Raw genomic sequence first — 13,729 nt, 5'->3', positions numbered from 1 at the left:
CTTGGGCTGGTTTCCTAACTGGGTCGTCCTCCCTTCAAACAGGAACACCTGCCAGGGTTCAGCCATCACCCTGATGCACTTTGTCTTGTCTGTTATCACTGGTGGCTCTGTTCTTGGCCTCCTCTACTGGACTGTAAGCTCTTCGAGGACAGGGACCATGTCGTCTTTATCTTTGAGCCCCTTGTGTGCCCCATACACCATGTGCGCCGTAGACGCCCAGTGAATCTTTATTGGGTTGAGCTTAGCACCACTGAGTTCTGAGTACCTTCGGGAGAACATCTGTGCTGTGTTGCCCCGTGATAGACACAGGAAGAATAGAGCTCCTGGGAAGGGTAGGTGTCCTTGGCACCTTGGCTGTCTCTGATACGCTGCTGGCACAAAGGCCCTGTGCCATTAAATACTAGCTCTGATGAACTTGGATGTCTCTTTTCTTTTTTGAGGCTTCTTGAGAAAAGTGTTCGCCGTGTAATCCGCGATGTCTTAGAATGAGTGTCTTTGTATTTGCAAATGAGTCTCGTGACCGGTTATCTGAATAATGGTAACAGTTGTTGTGAGTTGTTTTCATTTTACTGGAGTCACTAACTTTGATCCATTACCAGATTTAGACACTCAAAGCCTTATCCTATACAAAAGAGCTCCTTTGTTGCCAGAACTCCAAAAGCTAGCTTTTACAAGCCATCATTGAGGGGGAGATGATGCAAAAGGACTTAACAAAGCTGTCTGGTCTCAGGCTGTGGCCCCATTAAATCTAAGATCCCAGTTATCTAAGGCAGGATTTCACGGTACGTATGTTCAAGAGTTGTGGGAGATAAGACAAATGTGTAAACCAGTTAATAAAGGTGAAATTCAAATAATTATAAGTGCACTGAAGAAAATAATACAGGATGTGACCGAGGAGCCCCGTATCCCCATTGCTTACCGTGGAGTCTGATGCATAGACGTAAGACTGACAGCTGCTGCTTATTGAGTTCTTACGGTATGCTGGCACTGTGGCAAGCATTTCTGTGAGGCTTTGCCAATGAGAAAAATCAGGTTCTCAGAAGTTAAGTGACTTGTTAGTAAAAGAGAAAACCCAATGGCTCTTCGATATCGTGAGATCTTTATAAAAGCAATATTCAGGAATAAAGATTCCAGAACCTTCCCCCCCGCTAAAGATTTACCTAACTTTTCCCTTCAGGCTAAAATGACTTCCCCCTATCCAGTTGGACTTCCATATTTCTTTCCACACAGGTTGGCCTCTGTGTCAGGGATGACTGGCTGGATGGTAATTTTCTTCTAACCTCTTTATACTTAAAAGTGTCTGTTGGGGCGCCTGGGTGGCTCAGTCGGTTAAGTGGCCGACTTCGGCTCAGGTCATGATCTCGCGGTCCGTGAGTTCGAGCCCCGTGTCGGGCTCTGGGCTGACAGCTCAGAGCCTGGAGCCTATTTCAGATTCTGTGTCTCCCTCTCTCTCTGACCCTCCCCCGTTCATGCTCTGTCTCTCTCTGTCTCAAAAATAAATAAACGTTAAAAAATTTTTTTTTTAAAAAGTGTTAAATTGCCCCTTGGCCTTAAGTGTCTGTTCATCGGACGTTTTTTCTTAAGCGGACTTCATGCCCCTGACCTCCTTGTTTGGACAGCATCCATTTCTCGTGTTCATTTTGAAATGGTGTTTCCCTGCTGCCCTCTTACAGTGCAGAAATCCAGGCTGCATTTCCTTTCGTGGAGGTGTGGCAGGTCTGGGACTGCTAAGGAACTTATTCCTGGCTCTCACATGTCGTATTCCTGCTGGGATGTTTTGATGACATAGTTTATTTGATCTGGCCCTTCCCTTCCATGGGTCCAGCCTCCATCCCTACTGAGTAAACTCCATGCCAGAGATAAAGACTCATATGTGCCACCGACTGAGCCGCCAGATGCCTGGCACTGTGGGTTTTGATGACACTTTCTTATCAGCTTGGGCCCGGAGCTCAGGACCAGGCTGCTGGGGAGCTGAGGCTCGCCCTTTCCTGCTTCTCCTCGTGTCATTGGCTGGCCTGGCATTGCACAACACCTACCCTTCTGCACTCCACCCTGCCTCCATGCCCTGCCTCCACCTTCTCTCCTCCCTGGTCACTCATTCCCAGGATGTCATCACCCTGGGGGAAGAGCAGGGACTTGGGATCATGTCGCATCTGCACCAAGTATTAGCCGTCTGACTTTGGAAGTTACTCTGAGCCTTATTTCTTCATCTGACAAATAGGACCAGATGACACCTAGTCCGTAGGTTCTTTCATTGGATTGAACAAGAGCATCTAATTCCTATTTAATTGTAGTATTTAATAAATGACCCATTTTCCTTTAGTAAGTGATTCTGTGATGGGAAATAGCTTGTATGTGATCAGTACGTGAGGGAATACCAGTATGGGGGAGTCACATTGGTTTTCATGGCTTGGCGAGTACATGGTACCCATTCACCCCATGCTCTTCCTCTGGGCTCCGTTTGGTCACGTGCCGTGTTTCAGAAGTGCTGTCAGGCAGTTCTGTCTGGTCTTTCTCCATTTTCCTTTTTCTTCTTGTGCGCATAACCCAGCAACCTTCTTCACATACCCTTTCATCGCACTAGTATGTTTTTATCAGGATTGTTGCTGTTTGGTTAGTGCTCTAGTACAGATCTTGTGTGATTTTCTAGAACGGTACTATTTTTTTTTAACACGTGAATGGCATTATAGCAGAGATGCTTGTGTTGATTTCTTTGTTCTGCCTTCCATCTGGCCTTTTGCACTGCGCTTCATTTCATGGAACCAATCCTTTAGCCTGGACCTGGCTAGGACCTACAGGAAATCAAAGACAGTTCAGCCAGGGGCACCTGGATGACTCAGTTGGTTAAGTGTCTGACTTCGGCTCAGGTCATGATCTCACAGCTTGTGAGTTCGAGCCCTGTGTGGGGCTCTGTGCTGATAGCCGGGAGCCTGGAGCCTGCTTCAGATTCTGGAGCCCTCTCTCTCTCTCTCTCTCTCTCTCTCTCTCTGCTCCTCCTCCACTCCTGCTCTGTGTCTCTCGCTCTCAAAAATAAATAAACATTAAAAAAAATTTTTTTTAAACAAAGACAATGCAGGCAGTTGCGTACTGTGACTGTTTTTTGTTTTTGTTTTGTTTTATTTTGTTTTTTCTTTAGAGAGAGAGAGCTTGAGCAGGGGAGGGGCAGAGAGAGAGGGGGACAGAGAATCGAAAGTGGGCTCTGCGCTGACAGCAGCAAGCCCGATGAGGGACTTGAACCCACCAATTGTGAGATCATGACCTGAGCTGAAGTCAGATACTCAACCAGCTGAGCCCCCGTGTCTTTTCATGTGTGCCCCTGTGACTGTTTTTTCGTGTTGTTTTCACCTGTACTGTTGTGGTACATTCCTGACTGGTGTCCGCTTCTATTCTTGACCCTGGATGCGCAGTTGTTGACATTGCATCTAGAGTAACCCTTTAAAATGAAAATCAGAATATATGTTTGCGTTAAAAATTCTGAAAGTTATTCTGTGTGAATTTTAGGATTGAGGAAATGAATATGTGGATATATTTGGGATCTAGGGTTCTCACTGTAAGAGAAAATACAGATGTGGACTGGGGGAAGGGCAGTGGTGTTAAATTGGAATTTTCAGTATAAAGTCCGTCTCTCTCTCTCACACACACATGTACACATTGATTTCCTAGCTGTGTCTGCCGGAGGAGGCTAGGAGCAGTGGCATCCCTGAGCAGTGGGCACATCTGGCTTCCATATCTGGGTTTACAAATTCCGTTACCCACTAAAAGGAACTGGGGCTCCCTGAAGAGAGAATTCTTAAACTTATTCCCCACAGGGAGCATGGCAGAAGGACACAGGAGCTAGTTTGAAACATTTTGAGTGTCAAAATAAGTAACAGCAACCAGATCATAAACTATTGAAAAACAAAAGACCATATGAGTCCATATTGATACTAAAAAGCACAAATTGGGGGAAGGGGAAGTTCCTTGCTATTGTAAAATGCTAACTGTTACAAATGCAGAGGGAAGGTAAAGTTGGAAAACTCCATCTGCGAGCCCAGTTGAAGTGTCTGATTCACCCCTGGGTGAAAGTTTGTTGGGGACCAAATACTTACACAGTCAGAAGACACAGACAATTTGTTTCTCAGGAAAAAAACGCACTTTTACGGCAGAGCCCTGACAGCAGCTTAACCAAGTAACCATCATATGTGACATCACTTGTTCTGGAGGAAACCGACGTCAGGTGCCTTCCCAGGCTGTCCTGCAAGGGACCCCCAACCCTTCTGTAGGAGACCTGCCTGTAATGCACAGTCTGGGTTGGAGCATGAAAAGACAAGCAGTTGAACACAAATTAAGGATCATCACACAAAACAGAGGGCTTGTGGTCTTTGCCCCCGTGAGGGTCACAAATAACAGAGGAAGGCTGTGGAACCCTTCCACGACAGGGTGACTGAAGAGACGTGACATCTGGATGCATGCTGTATGGTGCAGGATTGGATCCTGATTGGAGGAGGGGAAAGTTGCTGCATAAGATAGTTTAGAAAATCCAAACATAGATAGCAGTATTGTATTTTTTTTAAAAAAATGGATAATTGCACTGGGTTCTATAGGAATGTCTTGTTCTTAGAATCACACACTCCTGAGAGGAAAGGGTCATGACCTCTGCAACTTACTCTCAGGTGGTTCGGGAAGAGAAATAAACGTATGTATTATATATACATGTATAGATGGAGAGAGCAGAATGTTAACAATGGTTGAATCCAAATGCCAGGGTATTTGGGATTTCACTGCAATACTCTTTTTTTTTTATGCCGATACTGTATTTCCTGCACGTTTACAGATTTTATGTAATTTTTCTACTCGTATCGTACAGCTCTCTTCAGAGCTGTAACTGACATACAATATTGTGTAAATTTAAGGTACACAACATAATGATTTGACATATGTATGTATTGCAAAATGATGACCACAGTAGTTTTAGTTAGCATTCATCACCCCACATAGTCTTTTTTCTTACGATGTGAACTTTTAAGATTTTATTAGCAGCTTTTGAATATATGGTACAGTGTTGTAGTTTTAACTGTAGTCACTATGCCATGTATTACGTCCTCGAACTTACTTATCTTCAAACTAGAAGTTTGTGCCCTTTGACCACCTTCACCCACTTCCTGTACCTGCCCCCATGTTCCACCTCTGGCAACTACCAAACTCTTCTCTGTTTCCGTGAGTTTGGTTTTGCTAGAGAAAACATAGAAGTAAGATCATACAGTACTTGTCTTTCTCTGACTTCTTTCACTTACCATAATGCCCTCAAGGTCCATCCATGGTGCAAATGGCAGGATTTCCTTCCTTTTTTTTTTTTTTTTAAAGACTTTATTTGTTTTTGAGAGAGAGAGAGAGAGAGAGAGAGAGAGAGAGCAGAGTGGTGGAGGGGCAGAGAGAGGGGAAGACATAGAATCTGAAGCAGGCTCCAGGCTCTGAGCTGTCAGCACAGAGCCCGACACGGGGTTCAAACCCAGGAACCGTGAGATCAGAACCTGACCCGAAATCGGAGGCTTAACCAACTGAGCCACCCAGGCACCCGGAGGACTTCCTTCCTTTATAAGACTGAACATTATAACTTCTCCATAGGTCTGAAAAAAAAAAAAATCTAAATAAAATGCTTAATTAAAAAAAAAAAGATGAGGTAAATGCAACAAAATGTCAATATTGTTTTAAACTCCTGGGTGTCTGTTATATTATTCTCTGTAATTTTATGTATGTTTACGTTAATTAATCTCTGATGATAAAAAATTTTTTAAATAAAATATTTAGGTACATTGAGTACTACTTGCCTCTTTACTAGAACACTGAGTTCTTTTTATGCCTTTTTTGCCCTGGTACCCAGGTTATGGGAATTTTTTTTACTCACTGGACAATCGTCAGGTTTATACAAGCTCTTCTTCCCTGTGGTGTAGACTTTCGGGGTTCCCCACCACAGGAAGGAAACTCTTCTCGTTACTCCCACCCTTGTGTCCCAGCTTGGCTCCTGCTGTTCCCTGACTCTTGACTTCCTGTATTTCTCATTTCTGGCCTGGGAATACCCTTCGGGGCTCGCTGTGTTTCTTTTCCTGGATTTGTCTTGACCCTTCCCAGAAAGCTCTGCCCCTCTGGTCACTCAGAAGAACCACTTGGCTCAAGTCGCTTCCATTCCAACAGAGCCCTGGCTCCTGGGACCCCTCTAGCATGGCCTGGTCGGAGTGACTGGCCCAGAGAGGAGTGTTTTAAGAGACTGAGAGATTAAAGTTCTGGTGTTACCAGTTACTAGCTTGGATAGAGATTACTTTGAGCTTTTGGTTTTATCTAGGGTAAAATGAAGATAAGATACCGTTTTCTCCCTCCCTCTCTCTTTCTCTCCGATTTGGTCGTGAGGTTTAAATGAGGCAAGGGTTTAAGGACCGCCTGCATCCTGTGAATGTGGGTTGTCTGTTGTCTTGTCTTCTGACCTTCCATTCCAGATGAAAAACATTTTGAGCTCAGCACATCCTCAATTTCCGTCTCTCTAGACTCAGTTATATTTTCTTTCTTCCTCTTTTGCAAAAGCTTTGGTATGAAAAGTTTACTTATTTATGCTCTGGCAGTTTCCACTGGTGCCTTGGGGGAGGTTTTTGAGGTCCCAAGACAGGACCTGAAACACATTATCGTATAGAAAGAATGTTACTACATGCTGGCTATGTGCACTGCCAGGACCAAAGCTAAGAAATACAAGGAAGGACCAGACAGGTTTTCATGAAATCCTGAAAGCACTGTCCTTTTACATGAGAAAGTATCTGGAGAGAGGATATCAAGCAAGCAACGCATCAGAAACCATCCATTTATAACCCGAGATCAGTAAGCCTTGGTGGGTGGGGACTTCCTAGGCAGCGTTTAGCAAAGTCATGCTAATGCAAGAGCTGTGTGACGTTATCCCTAGGGCCCAGCGCTGTTCTGACCACTCTGTTTTTATAAAATGCAACAACTGAAGTTCAGTGGGCTATGAGAATTGAAAGCTCCTTGAAATGCGTGACCCACCCTCAACTCATACTGAAGCCATTCCTAGCTGGCAAGAACATACCCTATCGTTGGACACTCTGACGGTGTGTGACTTGTCACTGTGATGTCCTCCGAGGGTTCTTGCTGAAAAGTCCTTTCCTGATGTCTGTGGGTATAAAAATACCCAATGAAGTGGGGGTGCTCTGACCTCGTTGTACCTCCTCCACCACAAGATTCTGCTCCCCGGACAACATCCCCGTCACTGCCTTCTCCTGCCACAAGCGTAAAGTCCACCCCCTCCCCAGAGGGAGGTGACGCTTTGAGGCTTTTTATGTTTCAGGGACTAGGGAAGTCCACCCCAGTATCTTCCTGCCACCCCTTTCCCCTCTTTCCAGGGTGGGCATGCCCCCACTCTTTAAAGCAACAACAGAACCTGCTAGTTACCTCATACAGAAGAATGCAATACTTCCTGAGTAACTCCTGGGAACCAGGCAGCCTACTGAGAATATAGACCTTAATGTCATCGTCCGTTTGGAGAACCTTGGCTTTGGAAGGTGAAGTGACCTGAGGTCACCCAGCTGTGAGTGGCAGAGTTGGGTTTGAATAGAACAGCATCAGAGCCCAAGCACCTAGCACCTCTCACACCGTGCAAGGTGTGAAGGACAGTGTGCCTGCTCTCAGCTTGAGATACACACTCCCACATGTGCCAGGGGGGGCCCGGGAGTAGGACCCAGGTTTCCTGCCACCCCGCCCCACACCCATCCCTCCGTTAGTGGGTTTGCTCTCTCTTCCTTGGGCTGTACTTTTACCTGTGCCTTCTTTCTTCTTGGAGGAGACGGAAAACTGCTGATTTGCCATCCAGTGACCTGTCACCAAAAGTTCCTTCAGCCTTCCCTTCATCAGGGTAGAAGTCCTGGCTTCTCTCTTCTAAAGGACTCCTTTTCTAGTCCAGTTTTCTTTCTTTTTAAAAAAAATTTTTTTAATGTTTATTTTTGAGAGAGAGACAGAGCATGAGCAGAGGGCAGAGAGAGAGAGAGAGAGAGAGAGAGGGAGACACAGAATCTGAAGCAGGCTTAAGGCTCTGAGCGCTCAGCACAAAGCCCAATGCGGGGCTCAAACTCATGAACTGCGAGATCATGACCTGAGCCAAAGTCAGAAGCTTAACCGGCTGAGCCACCCGGGCACCCCATCTTTTTCTTATTTTTTTTTTAATGTTTATTTATTTTTGAGAGAGAGTGAGAGCACATGCCTGAGCAGGAGAGGGGCAGAGAGAGAGGGAGACAGAAGAACCAAAGCAGGCTCTGTGCTGTCAGCAGTGAGCCTGACACCGGGCTCGAACTCAAGAACCGGGAGATCATGACCTAAGCCGAAGTCAGATGCTCAGTCAACTGAGCCACCCAGGCACCCTTTTGCCCAGTTTTCTGATAGACCCTCCCCCCTCCCCTGTAACCCCTTCCCTTCACTCAAACCTCACCCAAATTCAGCCAGCCTTGCTATTCTTTTAGCCCTGGTTCTTTTCCTGCCCACTTTTTCTTTTTATGGTGGTTTCACTTTCAAGAGCTTTCTCCAGCTGAGCCCAAGCTGCCGTCATGACCAGCGTCGGCCAAAAATCTCTCAAATACTCAGCTTTAATATGAATCTGGTTTTGGTTCTGACCTTGTGGCGCATTGCTCTGTGACTGCTACCACTGAGAGACCTGAGGCTGGGGGGGGGGGGGGGTCCAGATACTGCTCACCCATTTATTTAGCGCTGTCTCTTTTTGCTTCTCAGGTACCCAGATAAGCTGTTTCTCCCCAAGTTCCTTCTCCTGGCGTCAGGCTGCCTTCGTGGATTCTTACTGTTGGGCTGCCGTTCAGCAGAAGGACTCCTTGCAGGGCGATTCCGGACACCTTCCACTGTGGCTGCATAAGGTAACTGGGGATGTTTTCTCACCCAGTAGCCTTGTAGATGGGGGGACCAAGGCCCGGAGAGGCTGTGCCACGCAGTCACACAGATGCGCATGGCCAGCCAGCAGCCCTGTCACTCGGATCATACAAGCCTAGCACTTTAAATTTGGTCAAAAGAACTCAGAAACCTCAGAGATTACTTGGTTCGGCACCTTCACTAGCAGATGCAGAAACTGAGGCACTTTTTGGATTTTCGCACCATAATGGCGCGCACCTGTTGTGTCATGTTTCTACCCTTACTGCCCAGTGGCGTCTGATACAGAGTAGGCTCTTGGTGCCTTTTGAATTGCCTGGGTGAGCGATGTTAGATAGGGGCAGAGCCAGGACTCAAACCTAGCCTTGGCCAGTGCCTTTTCCACTGCTCCCAGGGTCCCTTGGGGAAAGTGGCTGCCAACATACAATTTGGTTTCTTCTCACCAGTGCGTTGCTGGAGCATCGGGAAGCCTAGTGAGGACTCCTTCTGGGGGTGTTGGCTGCGACAGAGCTGCAGGGATCGATTCCTTGGCGTTTTGACGGGTCCACATTCCGCAAGGAAGGGGAGACATACTACATAGGAGACTCCAGTGTCCTACAGAGAAGAGGCCCCGTCAGGAGCTCCCTGGTCAGGGAGTGATGGAGTTGGGGGGTAACATGGGGTATGGGCGGTGAGGAACCGGCGCCGGAGTCAGCGGGTTTGTGCAGGACGTCCTTTGTGTCACGACACAGCTCGAGTAGGTCTTCTCCATGCATGTAAAAGTAGGACTGTGTATCAACCCGTCATCATTTTCAACCACTGGTTCTGCCATCCATCATGAAAACAAAAAGAATGTTTGTGTTTCTTCTGGTGTTCTCCTCCACTGAGGAAAGAGTGCTGCTCTAGTTTCTGAAAAGCCAAAGGCTGAAAAGTTTGACTCTGGCCTTGACCTATTGCTGAACACGCCGCATCCTTTGTAAAAAAAGAACAATTTAAGTCCTATGCTATGACTCAGGCCTCATCCCCTCGTGTTAATTTATTGTGTGCCACCAGGCAGAGTGATGCCTACAGTGGCTGCTTTCTTCTTTGGGGTTGGGCTTTTCTCTTTGACTTTTAGCCTTAGCGCTAGCTGGGTCCTCGTCAACACTGTAGGTCTTAGTAGCCAGGCCAGCAAATAATAAAGATATTCTATAGGAATGGGCACAGTTCCAGAAGCTGAACAGCCTTGTCTGCACGTCAGAATCCATGCTGTTTTAACGTGGGTCTCTGTGTTGTGATGCTCTTAGGGGAAGGAAGGGTGTGCCAGGCTGGGCACTGACAGAGCCGCAGAAGAAGAATGTATCATCTGGCGTGTCCAGCGTATGTTAGGGATGTTAGAGACTGTGAAACTTTGAAAGTAGGAAGAAACAAGGGTTTTGATGCAGTATAAGGTGAAGGACACCTAGAGAGACAAGCCGAGGACTCAGGACTAGTTGCTGACCACAGTCAGGTCCCTGGCCATCCACTGCCCCTGCCGTGTAGGAGGAGAAGCCCTGTAGAGTGTTGTGGGCAGCCAAGCCCCCGGTGTCCAGTGTTAGTGAGACACTAAGGAGCTTTCTGGTGGTAGTAGGCTAGCTTGTTTGGATGGAAGTTTGGCTGAGAGATTTTTCCAGATCCACAGGGCTTGGGGCAAAAATTAAGAGTTGACACAGCCAAGTTGAAAGGAGCTTGGTCAACACACCCCAGGCTCGAGAGCCCGTTGCTAGGGAGTAAGGGGTGATCCTAAATTAGACCAGCCCTCATGGGGACCAGCGTCCTGGTTTGAATCACTTTCAGTACTGACTGAATGAGGAGATACGGGGACTGTCAGCATCTCGAGTCTGCCCACCAGCCAGCAGCAAAAATAAATCTTTTCCAGAAGTAGGTAACTTCATCCAGAGCCTCAAACTCTTGTCTGGTTTTTCACGTGTAGTTTCAGCAGCTGATACACAGGAAAACCAAGAGAAAAATCAAAACTAGAAACAGACCCACAGGATATCCGGTTGATAAATTGATCAGATACCCTATTTATTTATTTATTTATTTATTTATAATTTTTTATTATGAAATTTATTGTCAAATTGGTTTCCATACAACACCCAGTGCTCATCCCAACAGGTGCCCTCCTCAATGTCCATCACCCACCCTCCCCACTACGCACCCCATCAACCCTCAGTTTATTCTCAGTTTTTAAGAGTCTCTTATGGTTTGGCTCCCTCCCTAACTTTTTTCTTTCCTTCCCCTCCTCCATGGTCTTCTGTTAAGTTTCTCAGGATCCACATAAGAGCAGATACCCCATTTGAATAATCACTAATACTATAGTATTAGTATTAATACTGATGATATGGAGAATTTCAAGAGAGTGGAAATTCTTTTTTTTTTTAAATATGAAATTTATTGTCAAATTCGTTTCCATACAACACCCAGTGCTCATCCCAAAAGGTGCCCCCCTCAATACCCATCACCCCCCCTCCCCTCCCTCCCATCCCCCATCAACCCTCAGTTTGTTCTCAGTTTTAAGAGTTTCTTATGCTTTGGCTCCCTCCCTCTCTAACCTGTTTTTTTTTTCTTCCCCTTCCCCATGGACTTCTGTTAAGTTTCTCAGGATCCACATATGAGTGAAAACATATGGTATCTGCTTCTCTCTGTATGACTTATTTCACTTAGCATAACACTCTCCAGTTCTATCCACTTTGCTACAAAAGGCCATATTTCGTTCTTTCTCATTGCCAAGTAGTATTCCATTGTATATATAAACCACAACTTCTTTATCCATTCATCAGTTGATGGACATTTAGGCTCTTTCCATAATTTGGCTATTGTTGAAAGTGCTGCTATAAACATTGGGGTGCAAGTGCCCCTATGCATCAGCACTCCTATATCCCTTGGGTAAATTCCTAGCAGTGGTATTGCTGGGTCATAGGGTAGGTCTATTTTTAACTTTTTGAGGAACCTCCGCACTGTTTTCCAGAGCGGCTGCACCAGTTTGCATTCCCACCAACAGTGCAAGAGGGTTCCCGTTTCTCCACATCCTCGCCAGCATCTCTAGTCTCCTGATTTGTTCCTTTTAGCCAGAGAGTGAAAATTCTTGAACTGAAAACAGTAAATGACAATTGATTTTAGCTGACATTCACTGACGTCCTGCCTACCGTATACTAGAATGTATGTGTGGCATCAGAGAGCCACACATGACGCGGCCCCTTCCTCAGGAAGCTCCCTGTTTGGTGGGGAAGACAGATATGTAAGGGAGACACTGAGAAGCGGTATTCCAGAAGCGCGATGGGAAGAGAAGAGTGTGGTTATCACGGAAGCCTGGGGGAGAGTGTTCTTGGACAGAGCAGTGAACTCTGTTCAGTGCCCTTGCAGAGCGGACGGTGCAGTAGGAGTGAAACAGGCTTACTGGCGTGGGTGAAGTCATTAGTGCCCCCGGCAGAGGTGATTTTAGTGAAGCAGTGGGTGAACCGTGAGGTGAGGAGGTGAAGATGATGGTGGTAGATAGTTCCTTCAGATTTTTTTCCCCCAGAAAATCTCTCTCTCTGGGAAAAGGAGGAGAGAGCAATAAGCTGGGTGGTAGCTGGAGGGAAGGTTTGGGAGCCTCTGGGAGATTGTGTAATATGAGAGAGTTTGGCACACATTCAGATACCAATGGCAGTAAGAAAGTGGGCTGGCTGCACCAACGGTGCACTGGCTGGGGAGGGCCTGTGGCACCTTCTGGCAGAGGGGAGGGCGCCGGCTTGTCCTGTTGGGGGGCAGCGGGGCCTCGACTGACTCTACAGGGTAAGCCCAGCTTATACGGGACCTTTGAAAACTTAACAGGTGTGTGTAGGCTAAGTGCTGGAAACAGTGAGAGCCACCGCAGTTCCTTGGTCGGGGAATATGGTGTTTCCAGGAGACAATCCTCAGAGATGGAGTGCGGGAGGGAAAAGAGGGAGGGAGGCAGGGAGGGAGCCGCCTGGCAGGCACAGACTGAGGCTTTTGATCAGGAGACAGAAAAGAAGGGGAGCTGTTGGCATGAGAAAGGGAAAGAACAATCTAAAAGCAACACAGGTGTTTTGTTGTTGGCTGGAGGACCACAGTGAAGGACAGTCACAGGTGACATCCGTGTTTAGACCGGGGGTCAGCGAGCTTTTCTGTGAAGGGCCACACGGTCCATTTTCTCATCAAGGCAGGTCTGGCAGTCACTCTGCGGAGATGCAGATGCATCTGTGGCCACATTGGGCTCGTGGGAGCGTTTTGCTGTCCCGCGGGCTCAGGGGATAGCAGTGGGGGTGGTGGGAAGTACAAAGATTCTGGGCATCTTGGAAGATGTGCCAGTGGGACACAGAGGACAAGGGAAAGGTCAGAGTCATGGACACGGCACGCCCAAGGATTTAGGCAGTGGGTGAAGAAGGTGAGGCCATTCGCCCCTTTGAAGAAGTCTGGGGAGGGAGAAGGTTTTGGAGGAAAGCCAAACGGTTCTGCACACATGCAGTCAGAGCTGCTCGGTGAGCGGCACGATGTTAGGTAGGCCGTGGGCCGTGGTGTCCCGAGGTCCAAGGCGAGAGGGGTGTGGAGGCGCCCGCGACAGTGTGTCAGAGGGAGGTGGTAGTCAACGCTGGAGTTTCCCAGGGCGTGCGTGCAGACAGGGCAGTGTCTGAGGGGGAGGAGGAGGAGTTGGCCGAGGAGTCCGAGCCGCGGCTGGTGGGGAAAACGTGAAGGCTGTGCGCCGCACGAAGGAAAGCCAGGAGGTCCTGTGAGGAAGGCCTGTGTCAACATAGTACCGTCTCAGGTGCTGCCGGGGGATGGAGATGAAGTCTTCATTTGGGGAGGGGGGTGTGACCTGAATTGT

General features: G+C 47.4%; 1 protein-coding gene across 1 annotated transcript in view; it reads left to right on the top strand.

Annotated features, from left to right (window-relative positions):
* Nucleotides 1–13,729, top strand: part of PANX1 (pannexin 1) — a 47,605-nt gene that overhangs the window by 19,688 nt on the left and 14,188 nt on the right. The window contains exon 2 of the mRNA XM_043579932.1: nucleotides 8,755–8,894. Within this exon, the coding sequence (XP_043435867.1) occupies nucleotides 8,755–8,894 (140 nt within the window). The remainder of the gene's footprint in view (nucleotides 1–8,754; nucleotides 8,895–13,729) is intronic.

Source organism: Prionailurus bengalensis, chromosome D1 (genome assembly GCF_016509475.1).
Source record: "Prionailurus bengalensis isolate Pbe53 chromosome D1, Fcat_Pben_1.1_paternal_pri, whole genome shotgun sequence".
Taxonomy (NCBI): domain Eukaryota; kingdom Metazoa; phylum Chordata; class Mammalia; order Carnivora; family Felidae; genus Prionailurus; species Prionailurus bengalensis.
The sequence above is the reverse complement of the archived record's forward strand: the minus strand, read 5'-3'. Positions and strand labels throughout refer to the sequence as shown.